Source organism: Onychostoma macrolepis, chromosome 21 (genome assembly GCF_012432095.1).
Source record: "Onychostoma macrolepis isolate SWU-2019 chromosome 21, ASM1243209v1, whole genome shotgun sequence".
NCBI lineage: Eukaryota > Metazoa > Chordata > Actinopteri > Cypriniformes > Cyprinidae > Onychostoma > Onychostoma macrolepis.
The window spans coordinates 3,260,374-3,281,559 of NC_081175.1; the positions used below are offsets into that span (position 1 = coordinate 3,260,374).

Consider the following 21,186-nt stretch of genomic DNA (forward strand, 5'->3'; position numbering starts at 1 on the left):
CTTCTCAGCATATACCCAATATTTGGAAAACACCCCAAGAGATAACAGTGGATTCACGTGAAATTAACTGTGCTTTTCAAAAATATTACTCAGATTTATACACATTATAATTCCCTCAAGATGATTTACCTATGCAGAAATGCTTGCTAAAGGTAAATATGCTCAGCATTAAGCAAGATAAAAGGAGGAACCTAGAAAAATCTCCACAATCTCAAGAAATGGTGGAATCAGTTAAAGCTATATGCAGTATAATAAGGCCCCAGGGTCAGATGGTTTCTGTGTCGAGTTCTACAAAACGTTCTTCTCACAATTGACCTCACTGCTTATTAGCATGTTTAATTATTTTTATGAACAATCAGAATTACCATCAAGCCTCACAGAGGCTCTCATTACAGTTTTCCTAAAGCCAGGCAAAGATGAACTAGATTGTAGCTCCTAAAACCTATTTCTCTATATTAAATGTCAAAAATGTTATCTAAAATCTCCCAAATACAATATGTAATAGAATTAGATTTTGGTTTGGCCCAAATTCTAATCCCTGGATATGCCCACTGTATTTTTCCACATCTGCAGCCACAAATAAAACATGTTCACAGTATTTCCTTTGGTCCAGGGCGACACATGTATTTTTTTATATCTGGTTTGGGGTTGTTGGTATTTAAGGTGTATGTACAAAAACAGGTATTTGAACAAATGAAAGCTCACTAATTAATGATAAATTATTATATTTATGAATGTAAGTTTTTTCCATGTTGATTTTTTAAAATAAAGTTTTTAGAGTCAATTTTCACTGCGATTTGTTCAATTACATCACATTTGCCCATCTAACCTGTTCATATAATGTTATACAAAAATGCAGTTGATGGACAAAACGTTTTATCTACTTACTTTTCTACAGTACTGTATATACTGTAATCACAAAAGGATTTCAGTAGGATTTCATTTTTTAAGTCATCATGTCATATCTTTCCTTAGGCATCAGAATCACCACCAATATAGGCCTATTCTTAAAATTCCAGGAATGTTAAGCTTAGCCTACATAGCATTAGTCTCAGCCTCAGACATCACGCCCACGGAACGTTGGCTAAATGTCTGATGCATATGGCACACTTAGCTGGAAACACTTCAGGAGTTTCAAAGTCGTCATCGGATTGGTTAGATTATACAGGATTTCCGGGAGACGTGTGTCTCGTTCTTTAACGTTCCGCCTGGAAACAAAAATGCCGAAACACCAAACCTCCTCACGAAGGAAGAAAGCCGTCGTGTTTACAACTGTGATGACGAGCACTTATCAGGATCAACTAAATGCTGGATTTTCAAAAGTATGTGAAAAATGTAAAATTCGCAGCATAGAATCTTTTAAATATGTCAGAGAGTTTTGCACACATTTCCACGCCCCTAAATCTGTCAGTCATATGGCCTCTTGGGCGGGCCTTGGCCATTCAAAGTGGCCAAAGTTCCCAGACCTAATGCGGTCAGTCTAAAGGTCTGGCTATGCGGGACTAATATAGCATTAAAATGAGCTGCAATTTAAAAACAGTTATTGTATACCTCAAAACTAATGTATGTAAGTGAACAGGTATGTACTTACAAGGGCCAAATGTCCTAATCAGTGTTGGGGGTAATGCATTACAGGTAGCGCAAGTTATGTAATCAGATTACTAGTAACGTAACGCATTTTTAATTTTATAGAAAATGTATAAAAATTTTTTTTTTTTGACTAAATTTTCCCATTTATTGACTGACAGCTCTCCTGACCTCATGTTGAGAGAAATCGGGAGTAAGTGCAGAGGCGTTGCGTGCGCTGTGTGAACATGATGTTACTGTATAGACTAAATGTCAAAATTTACTCTTCTCACTTGCGCAAAAACTTTCAGTATTCCTCAAAATGAATAAAAACAGTGAAATGCAAACTCAGAATATGACGCAAACCTGCACTAATTAACTAATTTTAACAATTTTATTAACCAATGTCTTTGTTGCTGACCATCGATTATTAAATTCAACCAAATGAGCAAAACATTTAATTTCTTTCTTCTCCTGCAATCCAGAATAGCAGCACAGCTGAAAGGTTTGAGCTGCGCCATCTACTGTAGAAACATGAATTTACTTTTCCTTCAACCTGACACTTATTCATTTCACTTTTGGTGTGAAAGGCCAAAAAGTATTTGCCAAAAATATAACTTTTTTATATTAAAAACAAACAAGCAAGCCCAGGCCAGATGAGAAAAAATAATGCAAAAGTAACATAACATTTTACTTTCTATAAAAAGTAACTAAATTTTTTAGGGGGGTAATGCAATATTGTAATGCATTACTTTTAAAGTAACTTTCCCCAACACTGTCATTAATATAGTGGTATTTCATGCTAGTAAAAGGAATGGGCCAAATACCTGAGGCAGCATCAAAACAGTGCTGCATCAGTTAGCTTTTCTATTATTTTCTCTGCGGTCGGAAGGACTTACTGTAGTATTTTATTTAACTTGAAATCTGCAGTGTTTTGGCTGTGGTATCATTGGTGTGTGCCAGCCTGTAGGGAGTCTGTGCAGCGCATATGGCTGTGCGTTCTCCTTTAACTGGCTCTGTTTTAAGAGCTCTGTGCTACACCAAATTGCATTTAACAAGCTCCATTGTGTATGCTGTGGCTCAGCTTAGCAAGTTGTTCACACTTTGTTCACAGATGACATAAACTGGGAATGTGTACAAACGTCCTTTGTATGTGGTGTTCAATTGAATTTGGCCAAGCAATCTAAATGACCACCAGGACTACACAATGTCACATTTAACCACTCGAACTCTCTCTCAGAATTTAACAGGCTGAATGTTTTTTCACATGATATTTAGCACCAGTATACAGTATTATTACATCAATATAAAATTCTACAGTCCATTGTTTATTGACACTTTCTCGCCCATTGGCAGACTATTTGTGAAGGCTCGTTGGAACTATGGATTCAGAAAGCACCGAATCATAGAACTATGTTGGTAATGACAAAACATAGTTGGCTAACACTTTTTGGGAAAACACCCCTGAATAGTTTGGGTGAATATGAGATCGGATATTAACCCTGGACCAGGTGACCATGCCTTGCACTGACAGAATTTTCCGGCAATCCATTTTTTCACTGTTATATGGTAGGGGGCACTATTACTCATCTTCTGAAATAGTAAAGCATCTCTGGATCCAAAAACAAGCAAAGAAGACAGAAACAAGAGATAAAAGCATTGATTGTGCATATGTCAGCTAACGTGATCATAAAACATTAAGTAACATAAATCAAAACTTCCTAACATTACCGAATGAAACATTGATCCTGGAAGTGGTATAGGACTGTGAAGCTTTGGGAGTGAAGATGGATTCGATCTACTCTGTATATGTTTTGATCATCATCCTGAATCTGATCTGGACGTAGTCTTTGAAAAAATATGTGAACATTGATTTTATTTTATTTTTTTAAACAAAACTTACCAACATTCAAATGTTGATTTAAAAAAAAAAAAGAATGCATGAAGCTAGAATAAAAGGATTTGTTTTGTTTAAAAGCAGAGGCTCTGTTATCGTGTGTTCAGATATTTATATAATAAAATATGGGGTCTGTGAAAGATTTGCAAAAATGATCAAAAATGCTAATAATAAGACTGGGGAAACAAGGAGTTAATAAGCAGGCAATATGATGTACTATCACACGATAGAAGTTCACTTGTTCTTTTAATTTGAAATACAAAAAAGACAGAATACATAAAAATGTATTTGTTTGACAGAAAATGTATGCATATGCATGTTTGTTACAGTTATTTTACTTTGATTGAATGTGTGGGATTTTCAGTTATTTGGGATTGTTATATGGAATTTGATGAATGTGGCTTTTAAGTACTCTTCAAACTTGTCAGTTTAGGAAAACCATATTATGAGTGTTTAGATGAAAGTTTCATCTTTAATTTAATAATACCAAGTTTTTGGAAGACTATTCCGATATCTCCACTTTGAAAACAAACTTTGATTTAGGTGGGCATGTTAAGGTCATTTCCTCTCATTTTGATGCGCTCTGAGAGCGATGAAATCCCAGCTTTCAGTCGGCCCACTCATTTGGATGATGCACAAACGCAAAACTCTCAGGAGGATTAAATTTAACCATCCTTTTGAGGCTATGTGTTCGTCAAGCGCCTCTGACACAATGTAATGGTTTTCAATGAATAACACTTGATTAACAGAGCAACAAAGTAACTTTTGTATTTTAGAAACTGCTAAATCTCTCCATGATGGAGCGTCATGAGCATATCTACGTTTTCTTAAAGGGTTACTCCACCCCATATCGTTCCAAACCCATAAAAGCTTTGTTCGTCTTCGAAACACAATTTAAGATATTTTGGATGAAAACCTGGAGACTTGTGACTGTCCCATTGACTGACAAGTAAATACCACTGTCAAGGCCCAGAAAAGTATGAAAGACATCTTCAAAATAGTCCATCTGCCATCAGTGGTTCAATCGTAATTTAACGAAGCTACGAGAATACTTTTTGTACGCAAAGAAAAAAAGCGTAGCGCCATTTGTGAAAATATCTGCTGGATGCAAACTGCATACGCTGTTCTGTGTCAGCCGCACCACATGGATACACTGTTTTCGTTCAAATCAAAGCGTATACAAACTTAGAAGACTTGTGCGTGTGGCACAGCTGACACAGAACAGCGTACGCAGTTTGCGTCCAGTGGAAATTCTCCAAAATGGCGCTACGCTGACGCAGAGGAGACGAATTGTTGAATAAAGTCGTTTTTTTTTTTTGCATACAAAACGTATTCTCGTAGTTTCATAACATTCAGATTGAACCACTGATGGCAGATGGACTATTTTGACAATGTCTTTCATACTTTTCCGGGCCTTGACAGTGTTATTTACTTGACAGTCAATGAGACAGTCACAAGCCTCCCAGTTTTCATCCAAAATATCTTAAATTGTGTTCCGAAGATGAACGAAGCTTTTATGGGTTTGGAACGACATGGGGGTAAGTGATTAATGACAAAATTTTCATTTTGGGGTGGAGTAACCCTTTAAAGGCATACACACATTAAAGAAACTTGACTAAAAGAATGTAAGAAATATTCAGAACAATGATTTTTAGTTCATACTTAGTTCTAACATTGAGTGACTTACAGAGTGACATACAGTATGTGTGTTGTTTTGGCAGGAAGAGCTATATCTACGGACTGAAAAAACTGAAAGTAAATTTGATTTATTTTATACTTACCTTTTGTCTTAATTAAAATATAATACATTTACAATTTAAACATTGAATAAAAATATATTTATGTAAAATGCTGTCCGTCAATGTTCAGTTATTTTATTAAACACATTTTCAGTAGTAATACTTCACAGTTTAATTGTGGTGTTAAAAAATACTTAAGGTAAACATTACTCAGGAATTTAAATTTGCATAGTATTTTATTAGGCATTACTACAAAATTTTAGATCATGTCTTGTCTTAAATTCCCAGTTAAGTAAAAAGTCACTGGAGCAAGAAAAAATGCCCCCTTTTAAGGCTGTCTACACTGGACATATCAAAGTGAATGATAAAAAAAAAAAAAAAAAACACCTTTATGATAAATCTTTCCTCTTTTATTTGTCCTTTTGTTGAAAGTAGAGTAAGTGTGTAGTATATGTCATAAATAGAATGGGGGTATCTTTACTGTCAACAACTTGATGCGATATAATCAGTGCAGATGGTGCTTTTTGATTACAATGGGCTCTATTTGATTTTGACATGATGTGACAGTAGACGGAGCGTTATAATAGTTAGACTCCATTCCAGCATATACTTTTGACTCAACTCCATTCTGTTGCCTATAATAGTGTTGCTACTTTTTAAATAGTTCTCAGTCATCTGAAAATAAAGCAGCAATCTATCTATAACCTCTCAACATTATATGATCAGATAAACACAACATTAAAATTTTCACTGCTCCTCGGTCAGACAGGAAGTTAACATATGTAAATTGATAACAGAATAACCTACAAGTACAAAAATTAGTTACACCCAATTTCAAGTTAATTTTATAAATTCTGCTAACTATAAGTAACTGCATCTCACTCTCATTAGAGTACTAGTAGACTGATGGGTTAAGGTTAGTAGAATAAGTTGACCTGTACTTGCCAAGCTACTTATAGTCAGTAGAATGCGTGTTGGAGACCATTGAAATAAAGCGTGAGCAGATCAGTCTACTGATTTTCTAATGACCGCTAGTTGACATGGAGTGGCAAAGTTACCTGTAGATAGTATAGTATCTAAAGTGGACTATCAAAATAAAGTGTTACTCAAAAATCTTTAAGACCTGTTTGCCAAATGTTGTACAGTCTCATCATACCATTACAACAGGCTGTCTTAAATCCATTCATTATCTGAGCCGCTTGTCCTATGCAGGGTTGTGGGGATGCTGCTATCTTTGGCCAAAGGTAAAAACACCCTGAATGGATGACCAGTCCATCACAGGGATAACAAACACACTCACACCTACCCAGGGGCCTCCTGTCTCAGCAGGGATTCGAACCCCACTGATGCAAGTCAGTTAAGTCAGCAATTTGAGGATATAAAACATTTAAGCACAGATCATTGGCCAAATTAGAGCAAGGAGTTGTGAAACATTGGAAATAGGAAGTGGCTCATCTCAGGAAAACCAGCACCCCAGTGATCCATTTTCCATTTGTAGAAACCTCTTCAGAGAACGAAGAGACACCGTCAAATATGCCAGTTGCTTCCAATATTAGACCCCCATTAACCTAGAATTTCATCGTTTTGGCTCTGCTAGGGAGACAATCGATGTTCATTGAGAAATGTGAACATCACTGGCAACTGTCAGATACAGAGCTTGTGGCAACATTTAATGTTGTTCTCTCTGGACATGCCCAAAGCTGGTGAATATCTAAGAGGATCAAGATCCATAACTGGATAGGGACATTCTTGGTAGCATTCCTTCCAACCGAATACCTCACAAAAGTGGAAGAACAACTCAAGGCCACGATGCAGGGTCCCCATCAATATATTAGAGACTGTGCCCAATGTCCATAAATCATTTAGCCTAAAATGGAAGACTGATCCACCAGGAGAGGAAACAAATCTTCATTTGTGGAAAGATCAGGACCATGTATGAAATGCAAAGCAAGACTATTAGGCTGAAGAGAACGAGCTCAAAGCCCATGAAAAAAAAAGATTGTCTCCCACCACATGGATATTTTGGGGCCTCCTAAGGAACATGCTTAACATCTAACTGTCATGCAGGCCAAAAGTATGTTTGAATTATAAGTGGCATAGGTTAATAAGGACATTCGGGAGCCATGGTCAAACAGATGATCATTGTTGAAGGGCATGTTACTCATTATGACTTGAGAAGCCTGAGAGGAGCAGAGTTAAATTATTCAACCTCCAAAAATAGCATTTTGCTGTTGTCTAGGCAGTTGAGAAAGGGCATCACTATCTTGAAGGTGTACCTTTTGTGATGTTTACTGACTATGCAAGAAAGACAACCCCCTGACTCATTAGATGGACTCTGAGGTTACAGCACTTCAGATCAAAATTCAATACAGAAACTAAAGTAGTAAAAAAAATGTCTTTATCTAGATCCATACATGAACCAGAAAGTCCGTCTGCATGCACACAATGAAGTAGAGCCCTGCATGGGCCTAAAATCTAGGCCCTAGCCCAACCCTGGCCCGAAACGCTCAGGCCCTAACCCGGCCCGTGTCCGACAGCTCATCAGAATTCTCGGCCCGAGTCCGAACCGAGCCTTTCCCCCTTCTCCCAAAACAGCTTATCTACTACTGTTTCAGCTATTAAAATAGTTCAGTTTTGTATGAAATGGCAAAGTGATTGTATTTCGTTTCGTTATTTTATTAAGTTAATTTAGAAAAACGTTTGAAGCATTTTTTTATTCATTAAATGTAAGTTTTTGTTTTTTAAAGTAACGACCAAGCGGCCAGCGGCAGACAGCGAGTTGATCATAGCCTATGCTTGATCAATTTAGCTTTCTCAAATCATCACTTCTCTAAAATTAAATCTATAATTATAAAACAGCTCCACAATGTTAATTTAAACGCTTAACCTAGATAAATGTGCACTGATGCATATCCAGTAGTTTGTGCAGAGAGTGGAAGCTGAAGTGCGCTTTACAGAACGATCACTTGCATTGGAAATAATTTCAAAATATGCTGTCATTTTTGCTCATAAAGGTAAGAGTAAAAGGCTACGTTGTTCGGAACTGTACTCTACTTTTATTTGTGTGCACTCACAATATCAACAAAACGTGCTTTTATAAAATAAAGGAAAAAAAGAAGCAGTTTCGGTTTTGAGCAAGCGGAGCACTTCTGAAAAACCGAAACACAGCATATAGCCTACTTGCCTCACTGACTTGATAAATATAGTATCTATAGAAAGCTTTGAATTACTACTTTAAAACGAAATAATTCGAATCGAAAACAAAAACTCTTTCATTTTAAAATCCCTAAAGATGCATTTCTCTCTAAAGGCGCATCCAGTGAGGAGATGGCGAGTCAGGATCATCATCAAATGCATGGCTGATCAAAAATGCAGCTTTTCCCGAAGCATTGGGAACTTTTTGAAACTCCACGCTCCAACTTCTCCCTGATGCTCTGCATGGTCACCTGTATGCTAATGTGTGTGTATATGCGTTGCGTATTGCTTAGGCAATGTATAATATTTATAACATAATCAGTATTTAATACAGTAGCCATGTGTGCTCTGCGCGTACATGGGCACAATAAAAGGAGAGAAGCTAAATGAGCCCGAGTCCGACCTGAGCCCGATCTGTAAAAAAAAAAAATGGCCCGAGCCCGGCCCGAATGGACTCAGCATGTCGGGCTCCGTCGGGACCCGACGGGCTTGCAGACCTCTACAATGAAGATCCAATCCTGGAGTTTTGCCAGGAATTCTAACAGAAACAGAAGAAGACCCTGAACCAGGATGACCAGCTGAAGGATTTGATGAAAGTTGATACACAGGATGGGGAAAATGAGCAATGAGATGGGAGGTCCAGGACAGAATAAAGCCATGTACTGTTGACAAAAAAGTACCAGCTGTCTCTTACCCCCACATTCCTGGACTGCTTTCATGTCGATAATTCAGAAGTAAAATTCTAAAGGTTGCATTGTGGCGATTCGTAAGGTATGGAAACATGTCAAAGAGTTTTCTATACGCCAGCAATATAAACCATCCAATATGAAACCCCAAGGATTTGACCTGGTGCAGTAAACAAGAGTAACACTTTCCTTCTAGTAATAGTTGACTATTTCATGAAGTGGATTGAGTTTTTCCTATTGCAAGACAGTAAGACTCAGTCAGTGAATTTGCCACATCTTGAAGGATATCTTAAATGGGTGGGGATTTCATAATAAATTTTTTCACAATGCTTTTGGTCAATGTGTGCAGGAACTAGGAAAATGCAGTATGTTTTTCCCTACTTAGGGATAGCTATGCATTTTTCTTTTTTAGTTTAGTTTGTTTGAACAGTACTACCATATAGGCATTGCCAAGGGGCAGCACATCCGAATCATTAATTTCTTATTTCTTCTTCCATTTTTGATTGCATACACACCCTCTGTAGATTTCTATTTGAAGATTAGGATCTATATTAGATAGATCCAATTTGAATGTCTTTAATGGCAGGTGGGGGATAACTGTCTGGTTGCTGGCTCCAATATATACTGTTTTTAGACTAACAACGTTTGAGTTCTGAAACTTACCGGATGTTTTTATAGTACAGTGACTTCTTATATGGCAAAAGATCAAGGGAATTTTGGTTTCTCAGTTCATGACCCCTTTAAGAAAGATTCGTTTTCACACAGTAACTTGCACAATATTATAACATGCTGTGATATTTGAAAACTGATACTTATAAACATTAGCGTCACATATAGGCTACAGCTTCATATGTATGGGTTTTCTAACACACCAGCATTAGCCGCTGCTGGTTAGGACGAAACCGATAAGATACCGATAAGATATAGATGCGTAGTGTCGTGTCTGGTTAGGACGCGGTGTTAAAGTTAAGAAATGGACGTGATGAGAGATGGGTGGTTGAGTTTTCTCTGTAAAGTTTTACTTAGTCCCCAAACTCAGTACGCATATTGTTCTCATTGAGCTTGACAACTGAATTACAGTTATTAGCTCTGCCTGACAAGTTGACCATTTTGAATTTAATGTGGATTTTTTTGAAAATTACAGGCTTTGAATTTTACACACTAGGTCATGCACTCATTTTTTTCCCCTGCTCTCTCTTCCACAGAAGATACACAAAAGACCATTTTAATAACTAAATCCTGAAATAAGACATTTGTCTTGAGGGGTGTGGGAACCAGAAGCAGGGGTCGACATGTAATAGGGACTCTGGACCTTTAATGATTGAAAATAAATAAATAAATAATGCACACTCGAAGGCGGTTATATGACTGGGAGTGAATTATATTCCAATAATTCAATAATCTGGTGTCAATTACTCTTTACATATAAAGTTTAAAAAAACACCCAAAGAGTTTTATTATCTGAAGTGTGATCCTGTGAACACCAGTCAGGTAGATGACACTTTTCGTCTGACACATACATACTTCTCACTACATTCATATTTATCCATGTAGCTGATGCTTTCTAATAAGAGTGCATTACAAATGAGGAATGCAACAAAGTGATTCGTCTTAAAGAGACAGTAACTTGATATCAGCTATAATGAAAAGTTCCAAGATTATTCAAACTAGAACAGAGATGAAAGTAAGACAAAGTAACTTTTTTAATGCATAGTTACCTCCAGAATTTCATCTGAGTTTTCACACCGAAACAAGAAGTGAAACCAAGTAAAGACGTATACCCTTGCCCTGTATAGAAAACATTTGCAAAAACGGTCACACTTTATTTTAAGGACCAATTCTCGCTATTAACAAACCATTAACTATGCCTTTTGCCTCAATAAACTCCTAATTTGCTGCTTATTAATAGTCAGTAAGGTAGTTGTTAAGTTTAGGTATTGGGTTTAGCGATGTAGAATACAGTCATGCAGAATATGTGTTTTATAAGTACTAATAAACAGCCAATATGTTAATAATAGGCTTGCTAATAAGAAACTTTTTACTTGTGAGAATTGGCCCCTAAACTAAAGTGTTAACACAAAATCAAAATGTTCAATACATTTAATAATTGTTTTATAGAGAGAACAAAACTGAATGACTGACGTAGTCATAAATCATTTTTGACACTCTATGCTAAAACTGCTAGAGTGTATGAACATGTTTTACAATACAGATTTGATAGGGTACGTGAGAGAGGTAGAGTTACATCTTAACTTGTCATAAAATCCCTGACAGGCAACATCGAGGACTGGTTTACCTTCACTAACCACTGCAGCAACTGCCCAGGCTTCCCCATGATATCCAGTTAGTAATCCAACACTTTCAGTCAACCAAATATTTTATGTTGACCATATTTTGTCTCATTATTGACTCTTATCTTGGTCCGAATTTCATTGCCTACATGTCTTTATGTGAAATCTGTGATTTAAGCCTCTGTAAATTCACAAAATTTTACTCATCCTGTTGTGTCCAAAAATATTGGCACCCTTGCACTTTTCCCCCCAATAACCCACATTTTTAACTAAAAATAATTAGAAATTTGAAAAGAATATTTGCTCTCCAACTTTTTATTTCACCGTCAGTATTTCAGGACCTTTGTTTTTGATTCAGAACAAAATGGCATTGAGAAAATTATTGACACCTTAGACTTAATATCTGATAGAACAGCAATATACATATAATCAAGCACTTCCAAAAACCATCAACGAGCTTTCTGCACATCTGTACTGTAGGTTTGCCCCACTCTTCTTGTGCAAATCAAGTTCTCCCATATTAGATTGGTGCCTTCCCATAACTTTCGGCAGTTTTCGGGCCTCTCCACAAGCTTTCAATGTGATTTAGATATAGACTCATTGTTGGCCACTGCAGAACAGTCCAGAATTTTGTCTGCCTGGGTGCTTTTTGAAGTGCATTTAGGATCAACTAAAAGATACTGGAAGATTTGTGACTTTTGATGGAGACCCAGCTTTCTGACGCTGTTTCTGACAATAGCTTACAGACAGCATAAGAAACTTTGATTTCAAACTCTGAAGTGAATTTATTTTAACTAAAAAAGACAAGCAAACAGTCAGTAATAAAATAAGAACAAATAAATGACAAGTAATCGCACAATTAAATACAACAGCAAGATAAAAAAAGAAAATGAACGGTGCTTTAAGTTTTTCAGGTAGGTCTAACAGTAATATACAGATACAAAAATATTACAGAAATGTATTTAACTGTAAAACAACACTGGACAGTCTTCACTGCATAAATAAACATTAATGAACCAGACAGCAGCAGGTTTATTTAGGCTGCTGTTTTTTTAATACTTTGTGCACAGATTTAATAGTGTTACTCATGCATTTTGTTTCTCAACATTTACCTTATATATAATAGACTGTTGTCTGTATATGTATTTTGGCCGTTTACGTGCAAAAAGGTGCAAAAAATAACTGTAGTACACTTGTACGGTTTTGGGTGTGAGCGTGCAGAAGTCAGTCTCCCAGAGAGCGCGCCAGTGCTGTATTTCCTGTATTTACTTTTATGTCTTCTTGCGCTTGAATGTTAAAATTGGTAAGACTTAAAAACGTGTGAATGATACATTCCATCATCTGTCCCGATTGTCTTTCAAGCTGAAAGGATTGCGGGAATTTCCCGCGATATGAGCGCAGAACCTGCAGAAATGAGTAGATATGAGTAGATAAATTCAAGCCCCGCAAATGTTGAAGGCACCCAGTGGCAAAGGCAACAAAGCAATTACAAAACATCACTGAAACACCTCCATGTTTGACTGTAGGGAAGGTGTTCTTTTGTTAGAAGGCTTAATTTTGTTTTCTGTAAATATAGAGATGGTACGGTTTACCCATCTGCCCTCAGGACATTCTTCCATAAGTATTTTGGCATGTTCTGGCAAATTGCAATCGGGCTTTCTCATGTCAGTCGGTGGGGTCCTCGTGGATTTCTCTTAGCACATAACTCCCTTTCTTTGAGTTTTTGACAGGTGATGCAAGTTGCTGGGTGAGTACGCTGGTGCAAGAAACTGTCATACCTTGTGTCTGAAGGTCATCTTCAATCTGGTGGCAGCTGACAGAAGTGCTTTCTCCACCATTCGAATAGTCCCTCACTGCGATCTTCTATCAAGTCTTCTTATGTGGCTATGTCCATTGCTGTTGGCTACAATGCCATGAGCCCTAAACATCTTGCTAACATGAAGTATGGTGGAAAGAGGAATAACGAGATCTCTGGAGTTGTAGCCTTGTCCGTGGTTGGCTATAATCTTGTGCATGACCTCAGATAATTCTCTGGTTTTCTTTCTTTTGTTCATGCTCATTGCGGTACACAGTAACACAAACAGGTGAATGAGTCATTTTCTCTATTCAGACTGGCTGAATGCATGATTATTACACTGCAGGCACTTTCATCTCGCCACAAGAAAGTTCAGTTGCAAAGTAAAAATAAATAAATTGAATTATTTTTAACTACCTCTAGAAGATGTCAATAATATTGACCAGGCCATTTTAGTATTTCTTTGTGGAATTTGCTAATTTTGTTTTGTTCAACTGCACACTTACATATATGGATAACAAATGTTTTAATTTCAACAGTTTTTTGGAAGAAATTGTGCAAGGATGCCAACATTTTTGGCCGTGTACTGAACAGAAAAAAAGAAGAATGGTTTGTGCTTTCTTCTTCTGGAAATCTCACATTATTTTCTCACCAAATGTTACTACCTCTGTTTTCACACACACAGAAACTGGTCTATTAAAATAAAGAATAGAATAGAATAGAATAGAATAGAATAGAATAGAATAGAATAGAATAGAATAGAATAGAATAGAAATGTCTATTCACAGAATACACATAATGTGATTGAATTGGTCGGCTGTTGACAGACTGACAGAAAAACTGTTAGCTGCGATGATGGATCGCTTGCACACTGCATTGTTTAAAAAGCCATTAAAACAACAATGCAAGTACAGTAGCTACTATTTGAAGCATATAACATGATGTGTGCCTGGCAACACAGTGTAGGAGGTGTGCGGCTGCCTTCAGGGTATATCACTGCCTCCTACTGCTCTACTTGACTTTCAGCTTTTACAATATCAGCTTCCAGGAAAAAAAAAAAAAAAAAAACCTTCCTTTTTCAGCTGTGACAATCATACAACAATCACCATTTGTAAGGAAATTTCTTTAAAAAAAAAAAAAAGACAAATGCATACATAGTACTCCAGGATCTTCGGTCTATCATAATCCAGTTGTGTGTATATATATATATATATATATATAAATTCACACGAACCCTCCAGTTATTTCAACTTATTTTCCAAAAAGAAATGAAACAGCATTTATACCCACATTGCAAAAACAACACATTTTTAATATTAACCATGATTAAACTGACCAAAAATGAGAAAATTCCGCCTCATCTCTGACAATTCCTACTTATATAATCTAACATGTCAGATGTTAATAACGGCACAACGGCTGTATTTGGGCACTTAGGAGTTTTTATACTGAATTTGCTCTTAACCTCAACACAGCATTCACTAGTCACCATTAGCGAATGTCATATCTAAAAGTGCCCACGTATTTGTCACCAATGAAAACGAGTGATTGTTAAAAGGTAAAAATGATGTTTGACTTGGTCCTCAAAAGTAAAATTTTTGTTCTTTACAGACTTATTAATGACTAATTAATGAGGTAATTCACTTCTCACATGAGATATGACATGAGCCTACAAACAAATAAAAGTCACCAGTTTTGTAAATGGGGGCTTGAGATTGACTACAGATAGACTGACAATAAATCAACTGTAAATTGAGTCCACTGCTGATGTTCTGTAGTACCTACTGTAATGATTGATTAAAATTCCCAACCTTGATGGTGTTATTATAGCATTTGAACTGTTTGTTGGACTGATCTGAGCACCTACCCCGAGTAGACAGCTTCTTTGTGTTGATGATCTTTGCAGCATACTCTTGCCCTGAGAGAACTTTCAGACATCTCCGCACCACAGAAAAGGCTCCCCTAAAAATCAGAAGAACATGGAAGCAAGGTCTGTATGTTTAACATTTAGTGCACTGTGAATATAAACTTCAAGAAAAAGACGCAGGTTTACCTGCTAGGCAGGCAGTAATATATTGGATTATGCAATATTTCAATGTCTGAATTGAATTGCCACCCACAAATGCAATTATGTAAGCGGTTTGACTGCCCACAGAAAAAGACGTGTGTGTGTGTGTGTTCAGTATGAGGGTGTGTGTGGGAGTAGAGCAGTGGGCACAAGGCCAGATGGAGTTGAAGACCCATCTCTGTAGAGGTGTTACATGCTCTCAAATCAAGAAAACAAGTATACAGTGCACTCGCTCAGGAAAAAAATGCTGTAGTACAGAGTGGGTGGATGGAAAGAGGGAAGCAAGCAGAATTTTTTGTACTTCTGCCTCAACAATTCACAGCATTGTTACTGGCACTATATGCATCAACATACAGGTATCTGAATTTAAGTGTGTAACATTTATGAACGTAATTATTCGTAATTATAAGCTGGCTCGTTTCATATTGTACTGTGAGGTGTCTTGAGATATATATATATATATATATATATATATATATATATATATTCACACACACACACACACACACACACATATATATACATATATATATATATATATATATACATACATGCATACATAATGTATCTTCTTACAGATCGAGAATTTGCCAAAATCAATTTGGGTTGTTGACTGTTGTCTAAACTATGACTATATTTAAATTACTGTATGTTTGTGCTAATACTCCACATTGTGATTTTTATTTGTCTCTCACTGAAAGCATGAGATTGTTTTAATGCACTGTTAATTGCATAACGTTGGAATCACTCTTCAGATCTCGCCGCTGAACTTTTAAGTCATTTCCTCTGTGGATCTCCTCCACCCAGTGTCTGCTTGTTATGTAATGCAAGTTGCGTTATGTGCCTTCTCAAGTTAGTGCATACTGATCATTTCTACACATTCTGATTCCAGTGATTTCTTATTTTGCTACATTCAAACCAAACCCTACCAGATTTGCCTCACAACCAGTTTCAGATGAAACTCATAGTGGATTTGCAGTTCTGTCTATTGGGGATATTTTCCAGCTACGTTGTCCTTATTCTTTAATGGACAAGCTGACAGTTCTAACGCTCTTAACATGAGCTGATATGTTACAAAAGCATTGCATTGGAACGAAAATAACATCTCGGGCCATTGTGCAGCTCAAACATACCTTCAAATCGGTTTAAAGAAATACAGCGATTAGAACTTACTTTCCCAGTTCCTCAAACAGCTGGTATTCCTCTGTGAAGCGCGTGCAGGTGATGGTTGCCATCCTGGAAGTGTGTGCGTTTCCTGCGTCTGATGAGAGTGTTGTGAGGTGAAGCGTTTGAAGCGTCAGGCAGGAGGGACAGGAGCGCGATCAAACCCCTGGTCTCGAGATCGTTTTCTATATCGGAAAAGTGGAAGTGGAATGAGGAAAAAAGGATAGATCTTTCTGTGGCTGCCTGCGACTGGCTGCTGTCCTCCATACACAGCCCTCGTTACCATGGCAGCCGCATCCTCCTCCTCTCCTCACATGCTCACACACATGAAGCCATGCAGACAGTAAAACACACCCACACACCTTCAGTGTGCATCACACTGTTACTTCACAGCAGTCTGCATATACTGTATGAAGAGATGGCCAAAATAGCTATTTTAAATTCTTTCAGATGAAACGAAGCCTACAGTACTTCTTTATATTCGCATTCAGTCGAAGTCCTTTCATTCAAACGCAAGCATTGCAGTGTAGGTTTTTACATGCTGGGATGGCCTGTTATTGCCTATTGCTATTAGTAGAAATTCCCTTGCATGTGGATTTAATGATGTCTGTCTTTTCTTTATCTATAGAGAAAATAATAGAAAAGAATCAATGCACAATTTACCCAAAGTGGCCCATAGGCTTTACAGGCTCATAAGGGACAGGTTAGGGACCAGTGGCATCTACGAGAGTCCCGATTGATCTGAGAATAGGGCTGGGTGATAAGACGATATATTGAAATCGGCTAAAATTTATGTCGATAACGATGATAAGCTCTGGACATTTTTATTCTATGGATTCATCTAACAGCAGAAATAAATGCAACAACAGGGTGTGTATCTAATAACTCTGCATGTTCTGCATGTCTCTGTGTAAATGAATGGTATAGTTTTGCCTAATACACAAACTCAAACACACGTGACCCTCATGGTGATTTCAGCATCTGCATCTCAATATATGAGACATGAACATGTAAACTTCATCTCCAGAGCTGCTCTGAGAGTCACTTTACCAGCTTTACACAAAAACTACCATCAAATACATTGAAACTCACAGATCTTCACGACAAACCGATAAAATAAGAGTTTGGTTTAACTTGAAGAAATTATGAAATATAGTACTACTGTATACTAAAAAGTCCTTTTCAAAGTAATAATTTTAATAATAATATTATTTTTAAGAAATATCATACAACCAAGTTATTTGTCATTCATGTTTTAGTTTATACTGTTCTGTTGATCCACACCTTATTTGGAAAAAAAAAAATAATAATTGTAATGTTTTATGGTATATTAATTATATTTTCATCTGAATACATTTTTAAAGACTAATTAAATTGCTAAAATTTATTTCATTGGACACTATTTTTGATGATACATTTGTGTTACATTATATAACACAATCCATAAAAAATAAATAAACAAAATGGAAAACAGAATTTAGGGGAAAATGTATTTCATGGAGCCCTAAATTAAAAGGCATTTTACTCTCTCGAGTTTAATTGTGAACCAACAAGTTGCATTTAAATGAATTATCAAGGTCTAACAAACATGTGGAAAGTATTTCCTTCTCCATTAATGGTAAATAAATATCATGATAAATACTGATATTGTATGGAAAAATGCAAATGAGAATAGAAATAATATGGAAATATGATATGAAAAAAAAAAATATATATATATATATATATTTAAAAGATTTTTAACAAAAAGAAAAAAATACCTGTGGCTCCTGACATAATATTGAGGTCTTAAGAAGCAAAACGATCGGTCTGTGAGCTTTATTTACAACAATATTACCTATAATCTTGTCTTGAGCCTTAGGCAAACAGTCCAGAGTGATGTCCAGTTCACAAACTAATAAGCATTGTTTTGACCCAGTTTTTTTACTTAATCAAAACTCACTTTCGGATGCCTGACAGCCAAAATAGCGGCATATCTAATCCTATGATGAATGAACTAATTCTCCAACGGCCACTGAACCTGAGGAAACAGTTTGACTCGGATCAAGGACCAATGAGCCGCTGATATGAGCATGCATGAACTGAGCCCTTGAATGAAGTGGCCAAATGAACGTTTTTATGTTTTCTCATTGTTTATTTAAAAAAGCAAGCTGATGAAGACTAGTTTATGCACTTTATATGCTTTAGACATGTAAAACATCCATGTTTCACATCATTATTGGATGCTTTAATAATATAATTGTGTATATGTGATTTCAGATTTCATTATGTGATTACATAAACACACTGGTAAATCAGTTATTGGAACCAGTTCATTGAAATAAACTGTCCGAAAGAGCCAGTTTTCGGAAATGAATCGGTCTTTCCCATTTGTCTGAGGCTCTGAATTACAGGTAATAATGTTGTAAATAATGTTCAGTTTCTTGCACAGACCAGTCGTTTCACTTCATAAGACCATTGCTCTCACTGATAGTTTGATCAGAGAGTCCAAGCCAGTGGTTCCCAATCCTCTCCTCTTCTTTGTCTGACGCACTCATTTCAGGTCTTGGAAGCTCTACACAGCTAATGACTTGAATCAGTTGATTAGGGAGACATGCAAAATGTGCCCTGTTAAGAGAGAGATCCAGGAACAGGGTTTTGCAACGCTTACAATAAGGGTGCCTTAATAAGGGGCAATGTTTTTATGCTCTTTACTTCCTTAACTCCACATTGCTCCTGTTCACACATAAGCCCAATGATTGTGTGCTCTTTTCTTTGCTGCTTGTATCAGATAAATGCAAATACAAAAGTTACAGTATTACAGACAAATTAGAACATCATTAGCACCAAGTTCTTTGGTTCAATTTCCATGGAATGCGTGAATGTTTAAAATCTGTATCTTAATGCAGTGTAAGCCACTTTAGATAAAAGTGTCCTCCAAATACATACAGTAGATGTATGTTTCTTCTCTTCCAAATGACTCCCTGACAAACACACACACACACACACACACACACACACACACATCTAAATTATTACAAGAAACAAGGATTTCCTTGCCTCTGCTTTTGATATCCACATTCTTCTCATTCTTTTTTATCCCTTGAAGGGATACATTTTATCCCAGTTTCTGGTCAAATGTGATGCCTTTCTCATTTCTGACAGTACAGGGTGACTTTCCTACCAGCATATTAAAATATGTGATTCTTCCACGGGGAACGGATAGTGACTGAATTAATATAATGTTATATCAATACTCCGGATGGCAGCAACTGGAATCCAACAAATTTCACAATCTGTGCCCACTGTTTTGCAATCCACAAAATTGTAGTCCCTCCTCTCCATTTAGAAATCCCTGCCTCCACATAAACTCACATAAACATGTTGACATTATTATAGATGAACTAAGAATTATTAATTGTTTATTTAAACAAAATGTAGATATACGGTATTATCTTATATTATTACTGTGATTTCATTAGTTACATTAGGCATTATTTTTTCTGGTGTTACTTTTATTGACTGTTATTAGTCAGACATTCATTCATTTAGCAGATGCTTTTATCCAAAGACACCTAAAAGTGAGAAATTTCTCCCATTTGCCTGATCAAAAAAAAAAAAAAAACAATTGCCCATATCGTCAAGCCCCCCAAAAAGGTAAACAGGTTAAGGTTAATGTGTTAACTATATGCATCAATTTGACATATAGTGTCGTTTCCATGACGACCAAGCACTTACAGCCAAGCCGCATCCTAGCAAACGGTCTCTGCACTGACATTCTAAGTTGCCAGGTTGCATCCATTTTATGATTAATATTTTATTTTAGTTCTTCTGCATTTGTACTTTATGTATTCTTTGGGGATTACATTAGCCGTCCACTTTAGAGTCAGACTGTATATAAAATGCATTGTTTATTTTCTTAAATATGTTATTGAAGCCTTCACTAAAACTTGATGGTGAGAGTTAAAACATTAGTACTTTTTTTTTTTTTTTTTTTTGCGCAACAGTAGCTAAACCTCACACTCTCTTTGATGAACAATGGGTTTAAGATTGATTAAATCAATATATTTGGTAACACTTTATAATAATTTCCATTAATAAATCATTAACAAACATTATATAAAGCTTAACGGATCATTAGTTAATATTCACAAACATCATTAAACTTTCAATGCATTTTAAAAATCTACAAATGAACAGAAATTAGATAGATAATTAGATAATGTTTGTTAATGATTTATTAATGAAAGTTATTATAAAGTGTTACCACATATTTTATCATGAAGAGGTTTTAGTAATACTATAGCATAGTAATATTATAGATATTTGGAGTGACTCCTTTTTGTTGTTATTATTTATCAAAATGGTGTTTTATAATATTTTAGCAAATGATAAACTGTATTGCAAATGAATCAGTGGACAGAGATTTCCACATTTAGAAAAGGAGCTACAAATCTATTAATACAGGGTAATTTAGCATTTAGGGATCAATTCTCACTATTAACTAGTTCCGTATTACTAGCATATTTATTAGTACTAGTCCTGTTTATTAGTGCTTATAAATCGCATATTAATGGATTATTCTACATGATCATATTTTAGATCCCTAATACTACCCCATACCTAAACTTAATTACTACCTCACTAACTGTTAATAAGCTGCAAATGGTTAGTTAATACTGAAAACTAATACAGTTCACAAATCTATTGGTATATATGAAAAACTGAAAAAAGTGTACAAATCTGAGTACAGTTTGTAAACTGAGAGTAAGCATGAAATGATGGAACTGTGTGCAAAGATTATGG

General features: G+C 36.1%; 1 protein-coding gene across 2 annotated transcripts in view; it reads right to left on the minus strand.

Annotated features, from left to right (window-relative positions):
* Positions 1-16,663, minus strand: part of camk2a (calcium/calmodulin-dependent protein kinase II alpha) — a 56,230-nt gene extending 39,567 nt beyond the window's left edge. For both annotated transcript variants that reach the window (XM_058758052.1, XM_058758051.1), the window contains exons 1-2: positions 16,411-16,663; positions 15,037-15,131 (exon numbers count right to left, since the gene is read on the minus strand). In XM_058758052.1, coding sequence (XP_058614035.1) covers positions 15,037-15,131; positions 16,411-16,472 — 157 coding nt within the window. In that variant the 5' untranslated portion in view covers positions 16,473-16,663. The remainder of the gene's footprint in view (positions 1-15,036; positions 15,132-16,410) is intronic.
* Between the last annotated feature and the right edge of the window lie 4,523 nt (positions 16,664-21,186).